At 37.9% G+C, this 19674-nt stretch overlaps 3 protein-coding genes across 4 annotated transcripts; 2 read left to right on the top strand and 1 right to left on the bottom strand.

Annotated features, from left to right (window-relative positions):
• Positions 1-5970: 5970 nt before the first annotated feature.
• LOC137738885 ((R)-mandelonitrile lyase-like) lies at positions 5971-9094 on the bottom strand. Of its 2 annotated transcripts, XR_015966874.1 has the most exons (4): positions 8820-9067; positions 6583-8098; positions 6368-6477; positions 5971-6325 (listed from the first exon to the last, which is right to left on the bottom strand). XR_015966874.1 is itself a non-coding variant. In XM_068478357.2 (3 exons), the coding sequence occupies exons 1-3, from the start codon at positions 8926-8928 to the stop codon at positions 6423-6425; spliced, it is 1680 nt and encodes a 559-aa protein (XP_068334458.2). In that variant the 5' UTR covers positions 8929-9094; the 3' UTR covers positions 6051-6422. The 2 variants fall into 2 exon arrangements, 1 of the variants encoding a protein (XP_068334458.2); XM_068478357.2 differs by having other exon boundaries at positions 6051-6477; positions 8820-9094.
• Positions 9095-9301: 207 nt separating this feature from the next.
• Positions 9302-12455, top strand: LOC137739949 (DNA-dependent metalloprotease WSS1). Its single transcript, XM_068479704.2, has 5 exons — positions 9302-9435; positions 9811-9970; positions 10050-10245; positions 11505-11960; positions 12099-12455. Exons 2-5 carry the CDS (start codon positions 9816-9818, stop codon positions 12279-12281), a joined length of 990 nt encoding a protein of 329 aa, XP_068335805.2. The 5' UTR covers positions 9302-9435; positions 9811-9815; the 3' UTR covers positions 12282-12455.
• A 4515-nt stretch (positions 12456-16970) lies between these two features.
• LOC137739473 (mitogen-activated protein kinase kinase 5) lies at positions 16971-18587 on the top strand. The gene has a single exon (XM_068479047.2). It carries the CDS (start codon positions 17347-17349, stop codon positions 18415-18417), a length of 1071 nt encoding a protein of 356 aa, XP_068335148.2. The 5' UTR covers positions 16971-17346; the 3' UTR covers positions 18418-18587.
• Positions 18588-19674: the final 1087 nt, after the last annotated feature.

Genomic DNA, 19674 nt, shown 5'->3' with positions numbered 1-19674 from the left:
TTCTGACATAGAAAAGAGAGGGGGTAATGTTAGGGAGGAGGTCGGGGAGTTGGGAGGAGAATAATTTTTCTTTTAATTTTGAATTTTATTTCATTTTTAAATATTTTAAATCAAATAATAATTTTGTAAATTAGTTTATAATAATTTATAAATTTTTTTTATGGAAATTAGATTGAAATGTCCTTAATTGACTAATGGAGAGAAACACAATGACCAAATTGACCAAATTGAAAACACAGAGACTAAATTGACCCAAGGACAAAAACTTAGGGACCATTTTAACATTTAAGCTTTATTACGAAGACTAAAAAGTAGATCCAAATCAAACATTTAACATTCTGCATTTGACAAATGGTCCAAATTTTTTATGCCCCACTACGATAGATCTCAACAATGAGTTTACGAAGGCTTCGAGTAGTGTGGGATAGGTTAATTACTAGACTGCTCTGGAATAGATGAATTGTCAGCAATCATGAGTGAATATGCGTAGAGTTTATAAGTGAAGGGTTACAATCTAAAAAAAACGATTCCACATGAGAACAATTTTCCTCAAGTAATGGGAAATGAAAAGCGGGCTAGTCCTCAGTTATTCAAATAAGTTGTGTTTTTTGTAGTTTTCCCATGTTACAACTATCGTACCAATTTAGGCGTCGATCTTGAATGAAATCAAAATAGGGACGAGCCGAGTACTATGACAACAGGGGGGAAGCAAAGCTTTATAGACATTTTATTATATTATGAATTCAAGCTCAAAGGAACATATATATGAAGGCTATGTCAACTTGTGTACGTCTTGTTGACCATAAGGAAGAAGGTTGTAAAGCAGGCTTCATTATCCATACCTCCGGTCGGATAAATGGAGGACCGATCGACCCGGGTTTTCACGAGCGTTGGCGGGTCCTGGAGTGCCTATCAAGGGCATCCACATACATGAAGAGAAGAAGAAAAGGGGGATTACTTGTTTAGTACCAGCGGAGCTTCCAAATTGAAGATTCTGACCATAGGGTCGATGTGCCGAAGCATGTTCAACAGTAAGAACCCGATCTGGAGCAATTTATCCCATTCAAGATCAAAGAGCATGTTAACCATGTCCTACCGAGGAGTTTAAGCTCTTTTGGCTTACTTTAAGCCATGCTGAGAGGCTAACCACATATGTTCCAAAGTGACGTTCATTTTTTGGTAATTGGTATTTTCAAGAGAAAAGTTTGGAATTCGACCATTCCTTTTCGATGCGCAGTGAGTAAAAAGCTTGACCATCTTTGAGGCAATTCACATTGTGTTCGTATAGGATGCATTTATATTAGGCCTCCAAGAACTAAGGGTAGAACATGGCTTGCTGTTGGAGCAACCGCTCGCCGAGTCGCGGAGATATCGTATTTCTAAATAGTACCTCTTTCCATTCACCACAAGGTAGCGCCCTCAATAGGCGGGTAGCAAATCATCTTGTATAATAAAAAATTATACATTAGGGGAAAAAATGGATCCAATTAGCATCAATTATTTATTTGGGAAAGCTCTAAGAAACTCGGGATTTAATTAAAGATGCAGCAAAACTCTGTCGATTTTTTAGGACAATACATACAATGAGTTTATTGTAAGGATGTTCTGATCTAATAATATAATTTTATGTATAAATTTTTTTTCTGCACGACATTATATTATTAGAATGAGACGTGATATGATAGTAAACATGCTTCATATAAGCTTTTGTCCCACTTTGTGCGATTATAATCTTCATCAATTATTATTGCCCTTATTTTAAAGGGTTTTTCTAAATCTTTGTCCTGAGTAAACACGATGATATATTAATTTAGAAGCTAGATACCTACAGTCTAGTAAAACGATTATGTATCTAAAGTTTTAGAAAGAAGGGAAATGAGAGAGAAGGGAGGTGAGGTTTGGGTCAGGATTAGAATCAAAGGAGGGGTTGGGAGGGCAGAGAGTTTAAGGTCATGGATCTTATGAAGCAGTGATGGGTGATATATGATCAGTTTGTTTGTATTTGATTTGATCTTTGAGACTAGGGTTTTAGAGAAAGAAAAAATGGAAGTAGAAATACTTGTTTACAAGAGATGGGATCTCGTCCCAGAAAGGCACAATAATTGAATTGAAAGAGAGAAGAATTTTTTTTTCTTCAGAGAGACAATGAACGGACAGAAGGAAATGGCATAACAAAATGGGCAATCTGGCACAAAATGACATTTTTGTATTGGTCCTTACATGTCATTTCACAAGAGGGTAAAATTGACATAAAATTTATACTAAAATGTGGGTGGAAAAATAAGACAATAGGATGTGTTTATCAGCACTCTTAAAATAAGATAATAATAATTTTTCTTATTTGGTTTTCCATATTTACCCTTTGATTTAGTCTCACGTGCGTGTAACGTGACTTATTTTTAATTGACGAAAAAGACTATAGCTGCAAGTTTTGCTGAGTTAAAGGACAGATGGTCATGAATTTTTAATTGAGAGACCATTGCTCCAATTAGATTAAAATAAGAGATTATTGCTACAATTTTCTCTATTTTAAAATGGGAAAATTAGAATCCCTTGCACTTTTTTAATACTCTTCGGATCAAACATTGGTTCTATTTTGAAATTTGATTAGGACGCCTAAACAATAGGCATGTCAGCATTTTTATATTTATTTAGATTACATGTCATTATTGTGTTTTTTTAATTTAAAATGTTAATTATTAAATTCCATATATATCCTTTTAGGCTGATATATTTCTGTACGTGGCCTTTTTTGTAGGAAACCGTATGGTTTGCTGGTAGTGTTTCCAGAATTCTTCTCCCACGTTTGAATTCTGTGATGGACTTATCCATTTCAATTAGTGGTTGTTTTCACTATTTTATATTGATATTATGTGAGATAATTAGGCGTATATATTCGGAGGCTTGAGGCTGATACATTCAGAAGGTTTTATCGAGATTCTCAACAACGTCTACCTTGCTATCTGTGGTACATTGTGATAAATACTTATAGCTCATTTATACTGATTGTGATATATTGTTGTTTAGATATAAATGTGCTTAATGGGGTTTCAGATAATTATCATAAAGTTAATGCCTTTTTGTAGTTTTATTGATTTTAGTCTAGGTTTGAAAAGGGATTTGGATTGGTTATTTTGTTGTGGGTTTGCTTAATGCTCATTTATATTGATAAGTTATAACACCAATGCACATTGAAGAAGTTGTGTTGAGTTTTTAAAGATTTGAAAGTTGCCCAACCAATGTTCGATGAAATGCCCCAATGAGCATTGGTGCTGCATGCATTTTGCTTGGGCATGTAAGGCGTATGAAAGTCATGTTTTACACCAATTTTTAACAACATAAACGAGAGAAAAATTAAGCAACTAATAACAATGGAGAGGACACTTCATTTTCTAAATTGTGCAACCAGGTTAGCTCAAGGTTCAATGGTTTGGTAGTTGGTTCATTTAACCTTACATTTGCTATGAATGGATGCGCATGTTATCTTTTGGAATGCGACATGGATGTGAGTGTATTGCACATGTCTGTGACGAAGGAGAACACATATTTTGTTGATATATTGGTGAGCTTAAAAGAATCAAATGAAATTGGCAATGCTAGTCAAGATATTCGTATTGCAGAACCATTTTTGGCTGAAGGTGCAATGCACACCGATGGGAAAGAGTTTTTGGGGAAATTTAAAACACCTAATGCTAAGATGTATTTATCGCATCCTTGGAAAAGCTATATTAGTCATGTTGGTCAGGATTATGAGGGTGGAGCGGATGAGTTCAGGCTTAAACTATGCAAGCATGCTGTTGAGATGGGTTTTGAATTTGAGTATGTCGCAAATGAGCAAAAAGGATGACAGCTTCTTGCATTAAGAAAGATATTGAAGGTTGTTCGTGGCGTGTTCATGCATTTATATGCACTCCTAATGGCCATTTTATTATCCGATTATTAAATAATCAGCACACATACATCGGTCGCATTCGAGAACGTATAAGTGGGATGATGACCTCAAAGATTGTGTGTTCCATACTGGTTGAGCAAATTCGGTCCAATCCACACATTAAACCAATTCAGATGGTTGATGATTTAAAAAAGAATTATGTTTTGGATGTTTCCTATTACAATGCATGGTACGGAAAAGAGATGGCGATGACAATGGTTCACGGTGATGACGTTTTATCTCACCAAAAGTTAGGTTGGTATGTTAAAGAGATCTGCATTGAATAACGTTTTTCTAGATAAATATGAGTCGATGTAACATTAAATAACGTACCAAACGATTAATATTTTGTTTATATTATATCATGAACCAAACAATCAATATGAGTCGGTGTAACATTAAGTAACGTATCAAACTCCTGGTACATTACAAACACACACTATATAATGTTTTTCCTAGACAGATACATTTCAAAAATAAAAAAACTTTACGTACCAAACACCTGGAATGATCTAATTTAATATTATATCATGAACCAAACGATCAATATGAGTCAGTGTAACATTAAGTAACGTACCAAACTCCTGGTACATTACAAACACATTGTATAACGTTTTTCCAGACAGATACGCTTCAAAAAAAAAAAAAAAAAAACTTTACATACCAAACGCATGGAATGATCTAATTTAATAGTATTTCATGAACCAAACAATCAATATGGGTCATTGTAACATTAAGTAACATACCAAACTCCTGGTACATTACAAACACACACTGTATAACATTTTTCCAGACAGATACGTTTCAAAAATAAAAAAACTTTACGTACCAAATGCCTAGAATGATCTAATTTAATATTATTTTATGAACCAAACAATTAATATGAGTAAGTGTAAAATTAAGTAACGTACCAAACTTCTGGTACATCACAAAGACATATTTATAACATTTTTTCAGACGGATGCTTTTCAAAAATAAAAATTTTACGTACCAAACTATCAATATATGTCAACATAACATTAAATGACGTACCAAACTCTTGTTACATTACAAAGTTGCAGTCCAATAATGTACCAAACTAAAAATGTTAACTGGTAGATTTGAGCCAACGCACAAACATAAATAATATGGCACAAAGTCAACTTATATTCTCAGCAGAGCCAAAATTGCATTTTGGCGTGGGAAAATAAAATTATTAATATCCTTAAATTCAAATCCTTCTGATATTCAACAATCAGTATTCTTCTTAAATTAAAATTCACTAGAAAAATAACATTATTAATATTCTTAAATTCAAATCTTTCTAATATTCAACAATCAGTATTCTTCTCGGATTAAAACTCTGAGACATTAGTTAGCAAGAGTCTAGGAACCTTGTGTGCATTTTGGTGTGAAGAAAATGGATACGGGAAACATATATGTTAAAGGCCTTGGCAAATTATGTAATTTAGGTACATTACAATGGGTTAATTAAAATAGACATGGTATCAAAATTGTAGAAAAATATTTAATCAAATTGTTAAAATGAACATATATTTAATTTAAGAAGTCTAAAAATGAGAGATCTATATCAAAACGTTCCTTTTAAAATTCTAACTCATAAAGTCACATCAACCAATTAATAAAGAAGCAGCAGTTTTTCCGTCCATTGAAAAGAACTGTTACACCCACCACAAGTGACATGGACAGATTTATTCACTTCAAAGCATAAGTAATTGTGTTATTCTTATGGAATGAGAATTCTCAAATCATATCCGTTTATCGTATATCGTGCGATCAGTTTTTATCAAGTACTATTCATATTTAATTTTAAATAAAAGTATTTAAAATAATTTATGACCGCATGATGTACAGTGAACAAACATGATTTGAAGATCCGGAGAGGATCCTCATTCATTCTTATGAAAGTTCTGATTTGTATCCTAAATATTTTTTACAAGAAATGTATTCTACCTTCCAACTATAGCCTCTCGTTGGCTTCTTTAAAATATTTATAAACTATATATTAAAGTTCTCAATAATATTACAAAGGAATGAGGGACCAAGCAATAATTAGAAGCTTAATTCCTGCAAAAAAATATTACACTTTAATAACAGCTTTCCTGCAAAAAATAAAACGAATACATCTAATAATTTGGTTTCATCACAAAAATAAAAAGCCCAATGGGACATTCTGGCCCAAATCCTCAAGCCCAACAGACTTCAAGTCTTCAAACACTGAGCTAACAGCAACTAATTAACTTCGTGAAATTTCAAGTACAAGGAAAATCACACACACTGATCATTTTCAAGCAAAAAATTTCGAAACAGAAACTGTACAATTTGCTCTTTCAATTCATAGTTTTATTACGAAAGAATGAACCAACATATCTGCAAAAACAAATTACACCGGAGCTGCTAAACACTGCAAAAACCACTGCAAAAACAAATGCCAACATATCTGCAGGACAGAAGATGAGCAGCACTGAGTATGTCAAAAAGTGATAGATGATCAGTTGATCATCTTGTATTCCTTTCGGTCTTTCATTATTCTCAGCCCGACATATCTGCCAAAATTGGATCAAACAAAGGAGTCAGTTTTCAAGAACATTTCATTGTGCACAATTGCAAATGCAATGACTTTGTTAGCAGTGGTTTGAGGATAAACTTACCTCCCAAGCATCATAAGAGTAGCCTGAGGATTTGTCCCAGGTGATATACCGAATGTTGATCCATCGACAACTCTGAGTGCATCAGTACCAATGACCCGGAAATCACCATCAACCACCTTTCCTATCATGCATCCCCCATGGTAGTGCCATATGGTGCTAACAGTGCGCCGGCAGAAATCTGCCATCAGCTCAAAGTTTGATTGGTCTACAGGCAATGCAGGTCCCACAAACCTAAAGTCTTTGTTCCCAAACCAGCCCTGGAACTTGAAATCCTCCATAGACCTGGTCTTGAGTATATCACCAATCTTGCGCGTCCCATTCACACACCTATGCACATCCACCGGGTTGCTGAAGTAGTTGAATCGAACAATTGGGTTCACGTTGACATCTGTTGAAGCCAACCTCAGAGAACCAGCTGAGGTTGGCCCAATGGTTTTCTCCATGAGGGTTGCCACAGTGAGGTAGAGAGGCGCAGATGGCGTCCGAATGAACACGGACCTTGCAGGAGATGCAAAAGGGATAACATTGGAGGCTGCTTCAATGTAGGTTCCTGATTCAGTAATTCCCACAACCTGTATCAGTGAGTGCTCCAGTGGGATTGGTGGCACAATTGAGATACCATTTCTCGGATTATCGTAGAGATACTGCCCAACATAAGAAAGATGATGAGCCACTGGAATCCCCCATGACGAAAGATACGGCCTCGGGCCAATACCACTCAGCAGAAGCAGCTGTGGACTTCCAATGGCACCAGCTGAGACAATTACCTCACCATGTTCACGTAACACAGCATGGTGATACCTCCCGACGCTGTCACGAAAAACAACCCCCACTGCAGACTGCCTAGACGCTGGAGATGGCCTAGTTGAAGCCAACAGAATCCTCTCCACACTGGCATGAGTCACAACTTTGATGTTCAGTGGTTTTGCATAATTGAGAAGATCTGCAGCACTGTGCCTCCTTCCCAAAGTGTCAAATGTTGAACCACCAATCTTGGTCCCCACCACATGATCCAAATTGAACCCATTGTAGGGATCAACGCCAGCTTCCAATAACCCGTCTCGAACTGCCGATTGCCAAGTCCTCAGCTCTGGCCGAAACACAATTGCCCTTTCAACCCACTCGTACGACTCATTCACCATTCGGAGATCCCAATCGACACTGGTTTTCGCGTAGAAGTCCTGATCTGCACGGCTGTAGAAACCAGCATTTATGGCACTGCTGCCTCCAAGAATGCGGCCTCGGACATTTGCAACTCCTTCTTCAGATGTGAAGGCTTGAGTAGGCGAGTCAAAGGCGTTGACATCCATGAGTGCGGCCAAGAAACCTTCTTTGGTCATCAAGTTTCCATTTCCATAAGCAACCCCACCCCGTTCGAGCAAGAGCACTCGAAATCTAGATGATAATGTCGCAGCCAAGGGGCACCCAGCAGTGCCACCTCCTACAATAATGTAGTCGTAATAATCTTCTGTTGGAAAATCGGTGGCGTTGACAACAAATTTGAGGTAACTTGGCTCTGCAAAAAGAACACAGAAGAATCAGACACTGTCAGGTTCATAGAGGCATCAAAGCAAACGTATACGGTACAGAAATCGCCCTCTGTTTGGTTACCAAGAAAACTCATAGCAAAAACACGAAATTTCAGTAACTTGGCTTTGTGAACAACAGATAAGAAATTATCCTCAGTTTGGTAACCCAGAAAACTCACAGGAAAAAACAGAAAAAAAAAGTCCAAGAAATGAAGGCATGCGACATGGAAATGAAACTTATAGCTATCCACAAAAAAACAGAGGAGAAATTAACCCTTTTTGATTGCCCAGAAAAAATAAAGCAAAAATACGAAATAAAATTAACTTTCTTGAATGAGGTCACTGGATTAGAGGGTTAAGCTTTCTTGCATTTTTATTCAGATACCAAACAGAACCCAATTGAGAACGGGTTTCAGAAACATCAAAAACCCATAAAACCCAGAGAGAAAGAAAAGAAAATCCATATGTGGGCCTAAATCTTTAACCCCAAGAAAGGCTCAGAGTTTCGTTAGATTCACTAAATCAGAATAGAGAAGCTCAATCCACCGTTTGATTTCCAAGAAAAATCAGAAGAAAAATGAAAACTTTGCAGCATTTCAACCACGATTGCATTCCCCATCCCAATTTCTGCATGCATTCAGAAATTTACGCCAAAAAAACGAAGGGATTCTTACGAATCGAAAGAAAAAAAGAGAGAATTTCAGTTACCCTGATGAGAGCGGTGAGAGCTGCGCGTCCGGGCGTCGGCGACAATGGCGTTGAGAAACACGAAGAAGAACGCCAAGTGTCGAAGGTAGAACGAAATGGACCTCGGCATTGTTTGGATTTTCCCAGCGTTTCTTGGAGGAGAGAGAAATTTCCCGGTGTTTCTTGGAGGAGAGAGAGAGGGAGGAAAGGAGCTAGAGAGAGAAGGACTGTTTCTCTGCAGAAGTAGTAGAGAGGAAGAGAGTGCCTTTCTGGTTAAACATTCAGACGGATGATCGTTATTTAGCGGCAAAGAGCGTTAATCCCCTGCGCCCGTGAGCAAGAGACCATCTGAATAACCGGATCACCAGCCGTTCATTATGCGGATCCCACTTCTTAAGAAATCGACGGGTAAAAGTAATTTCGTATCAAGGGTGGGGTCGACGGAATAACTGCCTAATTGGATATCTGCCGTTAAATACGAAAATGCTGTCGTAGTTGCAATTCAACAGATTCTGAGAACCGAAACGACGGCGTATAAAAGCAAAAACAAGTCATCGCACTTTCACTCATTGGCCGATAGACTCATCAGATAAGAGGCCTCTCAGAGCGAGCTAAACACCCAGCGCAGGAATTTCAGGTAATCTTATTATTTTTATTTGGTTAATAAATTCATGCAATTTTCTAAGTTTTGAAGTTTAGCTGATCGATTGCACCTGCAAAAGATTTGAACTTTGAATAACAAATTTAGGGTTTATATGTTTTAGGGGAAAATTTATGAACTTTGAGTAAATTTTGATTTGTTATGGTAATTAGCAGTGTGAAATAAACAATCCAAGGGCGGGAAATAAACAAGGGTATGCGAAAATCACTTCCCTAATTGAAAAATGATGAAGCTTTATCCTTCGTATGATTTCGGTTTCATTTTTTTAAAGAAGATTGTGTGTGAATTCTGATGTGTGTTATTGTGAAGAGAAGATTGTGGTTGTTTTTGTTACTATTTTCTGGTTTTCAGTACAGATGGATCTTAATGATCTCAATAAGGTGTGGGAAATCAAACCACTAAAGAAAATTGGGGAAGAGGATGCAAGGGAAATACTTGAGAAGGTAGCGAAACAAGTGCAGCCGATAATGCGCAAACGTCAATGGAAAGTCAAAGTGCTTTCGGAATTCTGGTAGTGTATGTTTGTTCTTCTCTATTATGTGTGTTGTGTTGTATATTTACCGCTGTCGGTCTGCAACTTTGAAATGCAGTCCTGCCAATCCTGCTCTTCAGGGGCTCAATGTAGGAGGAGGTGTTGAAATTAAGCTCAGACTGCGGAGGCCGAACAGTGATTGGGTTTTCTACCCGTATGAACAGATCCTTGATACAATGCTGCATGAGCTCTGCCACAACGAACATGGTCCTCACAATGCTGACTTTTACAGACTTTTGGATGAGATCAGAAGGGTAATTATCTTAATCCCCCTTTCATGGTGTTTTTCATTGTTTTCTTGTTTTCTTCTAATGTTTTGCTTATGAAAACTAATGGCCCTTGTAAGAGTATCTTCCGTTGAGAACCTTCTGTCGTGTACAGTACTACTTCTATGCCGTTAGATTGTTAAGAACTGCCTTGAATATGGTTTATATATAAATGCAAATCTTACATCTGACTGAAAGTAGCTTCTTATTTTATTTGAAAGCCGTCCTAGCTGATAGATTTCTTTAATTTTCGATTTAAGATACAGATATAGAATTGTCTTATTCAGTTTTCACTTTTATAAGAAAGGTCATCTTAATCTTAAGGATTAGATGCGGTGTTAAGAAATTCTTAATCACTATTGTGACTAACAGCACTTCCTATGAGCACATTTCTGTCTAGAATTCTTTCCTAAATTACTGCAACTCAAAAACAACCACTTTTCGGAATGTCCTATGAAGCCTTGTTGAATGGTCATACTACTTATGCATGTATACAATCACGGGACCTACATACCTGCAGTGCATTTGTATATCAATGCGCGTGCTTCTTGTATAATATAAGGGAAGTCTGGAATATCTTCACTTGAATAAGAATATGCACTTTCATATACTTGACGGTATCTGACTACCTTGTCTTGGACAATTGTGGGTTCTTCTATTGGTCTGATCATATTTGAGGATCTGGGTCTGGAATCGTTTATAGAACTCTGTTTCATCACAGTACATATTTCTGAAATATCATGCATACCCTGTTCCTAGATGGCCTTAATTATTTAAGCTTTAAAAAGCACAAGAAAGCTATTAAATAATATGATCCAATATTGTTTCCCCCTCTAATTTCATTTGTGTTTCATTCTTTAGTTTATTAATTATCATTGTCCTTACCCTCTGTTCTGATCATATGGGGTGACCCACATGAATTCTTGTCTTCCGTCATTTTAAAAAACGTCCAGGTATCTCCTTATAAATATAATATTTAGGTTTAATTATAAGCTCTAAAAGGCTTATGCAAAGCGTTTCAAGATTTTGCGTGATGATTTGTTGCAGATTTATCCCTGGACAAAAAGTTCCCATCAAGTCCTAATACTTTTAAAGGTTTATTTGTTATTGTCTACCTTGTAATTTCTGTTGTTGCTCTGAATTGAAACTTTTTGTAACATGTTGTTCCATAACGTATTGTCTACCTTGTAATTTCTATACTTTATGGACGGTGGTCTATCACTAATTTGGTCCCTGGTTTTCTGCAGGAATGTGAGGAACTGATAGCTAAGGGGATTACGGGCACCGGGCAAGGATTTGATCTTCCTGGAAGACGTTTGGGTGGTTTCTCCCGTCAAGCCCCTCTGTCATCTATTCGCCAGACTGCCTTGGCTGCTGCTGAAACCAGAGCACGCCGTGGAGCGTTGTTACCATCAGGGCCTAAGCGTTTAGGTGGCGATAGCAACATTAAGGCGGCTTTGAGCCCAGTACAAGCTGCTGCTATGGCTGCAGAAAGGAGACTGCATGATGATTTATGGTGTGGGTCCAAGTCTTCGGAGGGTGACATTGAAGTACAGGGGAACGTTGGAACTTCTCAAAGGCCAGAACCGTTCACATTTACTGATGGCGTCTCTACCCAGACTAATTTTAAACCGAAGCCAGGTCAGGAAGAAATGGATGATCAAGCAAAGTGGAAATGCAGTATGTGCACTTTATTAAATAAGGTAATATTATTCTATGCATAGTTTTGTCAGAAATTTGAATACAAAACACCTTCTGTGTGTGTGCGTGCGTGCGTGAGTGCATGCTGTAGAGAATACGCGATCATCAACGTGCATTCTAATGCTTTGAAGTTGTTTCAGCCATTGACATTGAGATGTACAGCCTGCGGGACGCTAAAAGAGGACCTGAAGTATAAGGTTTGGTCTTGCAAATTTTGTACCCTAGACAACAAAGTCGAGCTAGATAGATGCTTAGCTTGCGGAGAATGGAGATACTCGTCCGGCCCTCCTGTCCCTACCCGTGGACCTTACGTTGGTACATGAGAAAGAGTGGATTCTGATCAGCTGGGGACTCTCGACGAGTTATACAGAATGATCTTATGTACACACTTCAACAACTACACATGACAAGAATATGTTTATTATAGTGATCTAATTTGATATGTACAGATTGTGTTTGAGTTATATAATATTAATCCTTTAAGGAGTGTTTGTGAATGTGTTGGACGGAAAAATGGTTGGTTATTCCGCCGGAAAATTGTTTCTCAGTTCGGTGGCCCTGGAATGATAGTTGGTTATGCCGTTTATAACAGTAGTATCTTGTTTTCAGTAAGCATCAGGAAAGGATTTACATTCCTTGCTTTTCACGTAACTGATCAGAAATGGCATTCCGTGCTGTACCTGATTATCGCAGGGGACTTTATCCTTGCCGCGGGCGGGCTGTGGTCGAAGGCGGTCTTAGCTATTGTCCATCTGGGTTGTGAAGAGACGGTTATCGAATTTTCCTTCGACTGCAGTCTGCAGTACCTATACTATATGCTCGCCGGAGATGTTAGAGGAGCATGGACGTGGTTCTGAGTATTTAGTTCATTTGGGGAACTAGGAATTTTATCTGGCCCGGAGTTCCGATGTGATTGTACGCCAATCTCTGTTGATCAAGACGTTCAGAATTTTATCTTCCCTTCCCTTCCCTGTTCATCTATATCTATGAGCTCGTACCAAAATTCTCGAGGCCACACACCCACCACCGCCACCGCCACCGCCACCACTCTTTTCCATGGAAAAACACTTCAGCAAGTCATCTCTCTTAGCTCGAGTTACTCGAATCGAGATGGGCTCAAGCAATGGGAATGAGGCAAAACGAAGGTGGAAATGCATGGATTCAACTTTTGGTTCACCAAGACTTTTTGTCATTTCAAAATCTTCTGAAATGTTTTCTTTTTACGTGTATAGAGACTTACTTGCTAGAGAGACTATCGTTTTAAACCACATGATGTGGTTGTTAATGGTTGGTTTTCTCTTTTAAATGATATTTTTACTTTAAATTACATTAAGACGATGAAGAAAGTTGAGGTATACCATAAAACCAATTAATAATATGAGGAGTAGTCTAACATCTTATGTCCTTACATTCTCACATGCCCTCTCCTATGTAGCGAATTTTTAAGCTTAACACGTGGATTAAACAAACGGAATGATGTGTTAGTCGTTGAGCTTTACACGAATGACAACCTGCTCTAATACCATAAAGAAAATGAGATTCCATCATAACACCAATTAGCAGTAAGCAAATAGCCATATTACAATAGGAACATGCAAGGTCCATCCTCTAATTAATATGAGATTTATTCTCAATAGACGAGTGAAATTTTTTAAACATAACACGCAATGGATTGACAAAGACTACCTTAATCACTAGGACAATCAATTTGATTTTGTTTTTATGAGATTCAAAATCATGAAATCGTATATTGCATTAAACTATTATATTCACTCGTATACATACTTGGTCAACTTAATGTGTAACTGTGGTGATTTTTTTACGCTACTTTACTTTTCATTTTTTTTCAAATTTATTGGTTCTGATTTTATTGTCTTGAGGGTAACGGACATTAGTTTGGAGAGGAACTCAATGTTTTGTTTTTGGTAAAGAAAGGAACTCAACGTTTGATTGGTACAAAAATGTCAAAATTTCATCTTCTACAAATAGACCAACCCAATGTATACGATAGCATGCATTTCATGTCCACATACAGAAACAAATGTACCAATCCAAGCCATGTACTATTCTAATTTCCGTCTTTCGGTTTGAAAATTTTTCTTTCGTGTGACATGAAAACGTCATGTTATCAGTATTATTTTTTAACACATATTTATTAGTATTATCGTTTAGTATGACTGTCTTACTGTTATATTATGTTACTTAACTGCGTTTTATAATATGGTTAAACAACATGAATCGACATTCTTAGTTCGACGACATATCAACTATATCATTCACTCATAATATAACACTTAATTAGAAACATCAGATGACATTACGGTCTTCACATCCAACAATTTTTTCTTTTGTCGACTACATAATATTATTATTATCAAGTGCTACTTAACCTATCCTTATGCATATCTTCTTTTTCCATTAATATAATCTAAATTGGGTTTAGACTTGGTATTACCATTAGGATTTGCCTCTAATTAAAAAGATTAGAATAATAGCCACCAACCATATGAAAAACACACAATTATATACAGCTGTGCTGGAGGCTGGAGGGCTTCTATTTTCTCTTGGCTTGCTTGACGGGTTTGTTTTGTACAAGCAACAGAAACATAAAACAAGAAGATGCTAGGAAATGCAGAAGCTCTGATCTTTCAATGGAACGAAAGCGCCCAGCAAACTACCAAGAAACACCCAAAAATAATGGTAGGCAGGGCACAAGGGCTGACTTGATGGAACTCAAAGGCAAAAGGTGGGGCTTTAAGTTGGAGAAAGCAAAGAAAAATCTGACAAACCCAAAAAAAAAAAAAAAGTCCACTGCTTTTGTCACATACGGACACAAACTTACACGTATAATTGTCAAATGGCTGTCTTGTTCTCTACTTCTCCAAACCATACATACATCTTTTTCTTTACCAACACATTGGTGGGATTTTTCCGTCGTGATTCGAAGTATTCTATGTTCTACAATTTTTGCGTGTTTCAATAAACTTGATGTGAAAGAGAGAAGCAAACCTTGACTTATGTTTTAGATCACAAAGACATCTCAGATAGAAGAGTTAAATTTGAGAACATAAAACGACGTTTGAGCTCTCAATTTGCACTTCATAAAATGGAGAGGTCAAGAGTTGTTTTAGCAACTTGGGTCATATGCTTATTTAGTTGAATCTGATCTACTCAGTAGTCACAAAAAATGTACAAAAAATAATTTATATTATGAATTTATGATGTATGAAATTAGATTCGGATGGACCCGGCCGAGATCATAATTGGGCGGGGCTTTTATACAGGCTTACAAATATACATAACCAATGACGAAATATTGTAAGAAAAAATTATTAAATAATGATTATGCATAATCCTTAATTATTAGCATAAGTAAAGATTCTGATTAGTATCTGTCGACTAGGCATTACTAGTTTCATTCCGACCAATGATGCTGCAGCACCAATAAACTGGGCCCCACGTAATCGCATGTGGGCCCATTTATATCGGTGTGGGCCCCCACCCACTCAAAAGAACGGACCGGTTCCGAACTCGAAACCAAATTAACCTTGCTTTGACCGCTGGCGGGTAACCCAAAGACAATAACAACCTTTTTATTTAATTTTAATTTTTTTCCCTCCTCTACTCTCTGTTCCCGAGTTCATGTGAACTCACGAACCAACTTGCAGAATTGCGCTGTTACGTGTTGTACGCTGCCAGGGCCAAAGGGTAAAATAGGTACAGGGGTACAACAGTGTAAGGCAATAACAAGGGGCCTCAACGCACCCGATTATGCTGTCTAAATCATTTTTCTTAGTATTTTCAGAGAAAATCACCCGTGGACCATTTAAGAGCATCTCTAACAAAAATATGAAAAAATGAATGTCAAATGTTACTGACGTGGTAATATTAGTTTTTCTCCTTCTTCGGCCCATATGTTTTTCTATTGTAAATGTACGACCCATTTTCAAAAAATATTAATTAAAATAATTTTTAAAATTTATAATGGGTGAATTAATAAGACCTACAACATAAAATAATTAAAAGTTGATTGACAGCATTTTTGGACCCTTTTTCTACTTTCACTTTTAATTGCGTTGCATTCCACTTAAAATTAAACATATACTTTAAAGATAAATTTTATTATTATTATTAATTTTTAACAAGCGATTTGTAATGACATAAAATAAAGGCTTAAATGTTACAATGGTTCATGTGTTTTAGTCATTGAGTCAATTTAGTCCCCGTGTTTTCAATTTGGCCAATTTGGTCATTGTGTTTATCTTCGTTAGCCAATTAAGAACATTTCTATCTAATTTATGTAGAAATTTATTATAAACTTATTTATAAAATTATTTAATTCATTTAAAATATTTACAAATGAAATAAAATTAAAAATTAAAAGAAAAATTATTCTTCTCCCAACTCCTCGACCGCCTTCCTAAAATTACCCCCTCTCTTTTCTATGTCACAACCTTAATCATTTTTCGGATTAAATTTTTTATCTCTTATATGTTTTATTTCTCATTGATTTGCATTTGTATGTAAAGAGAAAAAATAATTATATCTCATATAGTTTTTCTTATGAACTTTTTAAAAGAGATTTTTTTTTTTTTGTCAAACGATAAATTTTGTTAGATTATATGTTAGATTAGCCACCAATGTGATTTAAACCTATGGAGTCATGCAATGACTTAACACATTTCTACCACTGTGGTAAATGGCCAATTGCTTTTAAAAGAGATTGAACGAAATGTCATTAATTGGCTAAAAGAGACAAACAAGAGAACTAAATCAGTTAAATCGAAAACACGGAGACTAAATTGATCATATAACTATAACAGGTGGACTATTTTGATATTAAAGCCTAAAATAATAATAAAACTACAAAGCCCAAAAATATTCGACGGTCCCACCACCACAGACACCTGCAATATCTGATTGGTCCTTGTCTCCCACTCTCTCCATCAGCGCGTGGGCCTTAATTCTCGATTCCCTCTTTCTCTGGGCCTCTTTGCTTTTTAATTTACATGTTTTTAATTTATTTTAATTATTGAGAAGAGAAAGCTCCGGTTTGTTCCTTCCTTTTTCATTTTCTCGCTGTTTCCTCCTCTTTTCCTCGCACAAAGAAGTCTCCGATTCTCGGAACAAAAAATCAAATAAAATATTTATAAAATTAAAAAAAAGGAGAAAAACGACATCAATCAATCACTCAACCAATCAACGAAACAAACGATGACTCGTGATCCTCACGACCTCCATCATCGTCGCCCTCCTCATTAACCCAAAAGCCCCTCCCTCCCTCCCTCCAATTCATCGGACCCCCAAAGAAATCGCGATTTCGACTCCGAGCTCGGAAACTGCGTCGTTTCAAACAAGTAGTACAGTCGTTGCTGTCGTCATCCGATCATGAGGCCGATTCAGCCGCCGTCCGGAACGAACCCAGCAGTGGTGGCCCCACCACCGAGGCGGGACAACCAGAGACGACGCCGTCACGACCTAACTCTACCGCTACCTCAGCGGGACACCTCGCTTGCAGTACCGCTCCCTCTCCCTCCGCCCGGTCCGAGCTCGGCCCAGTCGTCCTCGGCCCACAGCGCGGCTCAGCAGCTCATCAACTTCTCCGAGCTCGAGCGCTCTAACCGCATCGGGAGCGGAACCGGAGGCACCGTCTACAAGGCCATACACCGCCCGACGGGCCGGGTCTACGCGCTCAAGGTGATTTACGGCAACCACGATGACGCCGTGCGCCGCCAGATCTGCCGCGAGATCGAAATACTCCGCGACGTCGATAACCCCAACGTCGTCAAGTGCCACGACATGTTCGACCACAACGGCGAGATCCAGGTCCTGCTCGAGTACATGGACGGCGGGTCGCTGGAGGGCCAGCACATCAGGAACGAGAAGGCCCTCTCGGATTTGGCCAGGCAAATCCTCAGCGGCCTCGCCTATCTCCACCGGCGGAAGATCGTCCACCGCGATATCAAACCCTCGAATCTTTTGATCAACGCGAGGAACCAAGTCAAGATCGCCGATTTCGGAGTGAGTCGGATTCTGGCTCAGACCATGGACCCCTGCAATTCTTCCGTCGGGACCATCGCATACATGAGTCCGGAGAGGATCAACACCGATCTCAATCACGGCCAGTACGACGGCTACGCCGGCGATATATGGAGCCTTGGGGTCAGCATATTGGAATTTTACATGGGTCGGTTTCCGTTCTCGGTGGCGCGAGGAGGCGATTGGGCTAGCTTAATGTGGGCTATTTGTATGTCTCATCCGCCTGAAGCTCCGCACAGTGCTTCTAGAGAGTTCAGGAATTTCATTGCTTGTTGCTTGCAGAGAGAGCCGTCTAAGAGATTGTCGGCGGCGCAGTTGTTGCAGCACCCTTTTATCTCCGGCAATGGCGGTGGCCAGCCCCAGCAACCCCATCAGAATCTTCACCATCTGCTGCCTCCACCGAGGCCTCTTTCTTCTTAGCTCAAATAGTGTACTTTCTTCTACCTTTGGTTTCGCTGCCCAATTACTGTCGGCCGTTGGTTTCTTTCTTTCTTTCCTTTTTTATGATAATCATAATGATCATATGATGATTTTGTGTTTTTGCTGTTCGATTTGGAGAAATTGGGGAAATGGGTTGCCTTTGTTTTCTAGTTTTACCTCCTAATTGACTTTAATTTTTGAGTAATTAGACCCCTTTTAGATATTATGTGATTGATTTGTGTGTAATTATGTCTCATTGGGCATTGGATTTTGGCTTCTGCAAATGTTTTTCCATTTTTGGCTAAACTTTTTTGTTGGGTTTTCCTGGGGAAAATCAAATGTTTGTTTTTTTGATAGAGGAAAGCGTTAATCTTTTAGGGTTGGATTAAATTTTGCCCTAGGTAGTTCATATCCGTGCACACAGATCCATATCATCAGTCTCATAGAGGAGAGTTTACATGGAACTGGGAAGCTGCAGCTTTTACCTTTTCTTTTACATCTCCTTCTCTCTTTCTGTCTGGATGGGTTTGTGTGTGTGATCAGGGAGAAGAACTTTTATGCAACAAGGACACCAAGGCGGTGCCCCGAATCAGTCACGCGATGCCATTCGGTAGAAAGTTAAAACTTATGGCATCGCGTGATAGATTTGGGGTATCGTCACCCGGTTGCATGTAAGTTTGAGTGGGTTGCATTTTCCTGAACTGTTAATGAGTATTACACTGGAATTGATAATTAATGAGCCTTTTAGTAGCGTGTTGAGCAGAGAGTAGTTGGTAGGGTTTGAACAAAAAAAGCTTTGGATTTATGAGTTAGATGCTTCTCTTTGTATGGAAGGACATTAATAATGGAGGACACTGGCGTGTGATGAGGATTTATTTGTTCTTTGCCCCCTCCATCATCAAGGCTGTCAATATTTGTTTCTCTTTCTTTATCAGTGAAATCAGTGGTGTAATTCTATTATTTATATATGTATATTTATATATATTTTGAACACAAGTGAATATTCTGCATTAATCTACAGTAAAAGAGAGAGAGTGAGGGAAATATTCGAATCCGGAAATTGTCCGTTTAAGAGAAAGATCATAACTATTAGGGCAATCCACCACTAATGATTTGATTTCTCTTTTTATATTTATTTGCTGCTGTACGATTAGGTACTCGTAACTCATTTGCTTCTGCAGCATTTTGATTAAATTTGCATGCATAAACATTTACTGTTTGGGACAATACTATAGGCCTAATTGGATAAATAGTCTT

The sequence above is a fragment of the Pyrus communis genome, chromosome 9 (assembly GCF_041283825.1).
Source record: "Pyrus communis isolate YQ-2024b chromosome 9, ASM4128382v1, whole genome shotgun sequence".
NCBI classification, from domain to species: Eukaryota; Viridiplantae; Streptophyta; class Magnoliopsida; order Rosales; family Rosaceae; genus Pyrus; species Pyrus communis.
The sequence above is the reverse complement of the archived record's forward strand: the minus strand, read 5'-3'. Positions and strand labels throughout refer to the sequence as shown.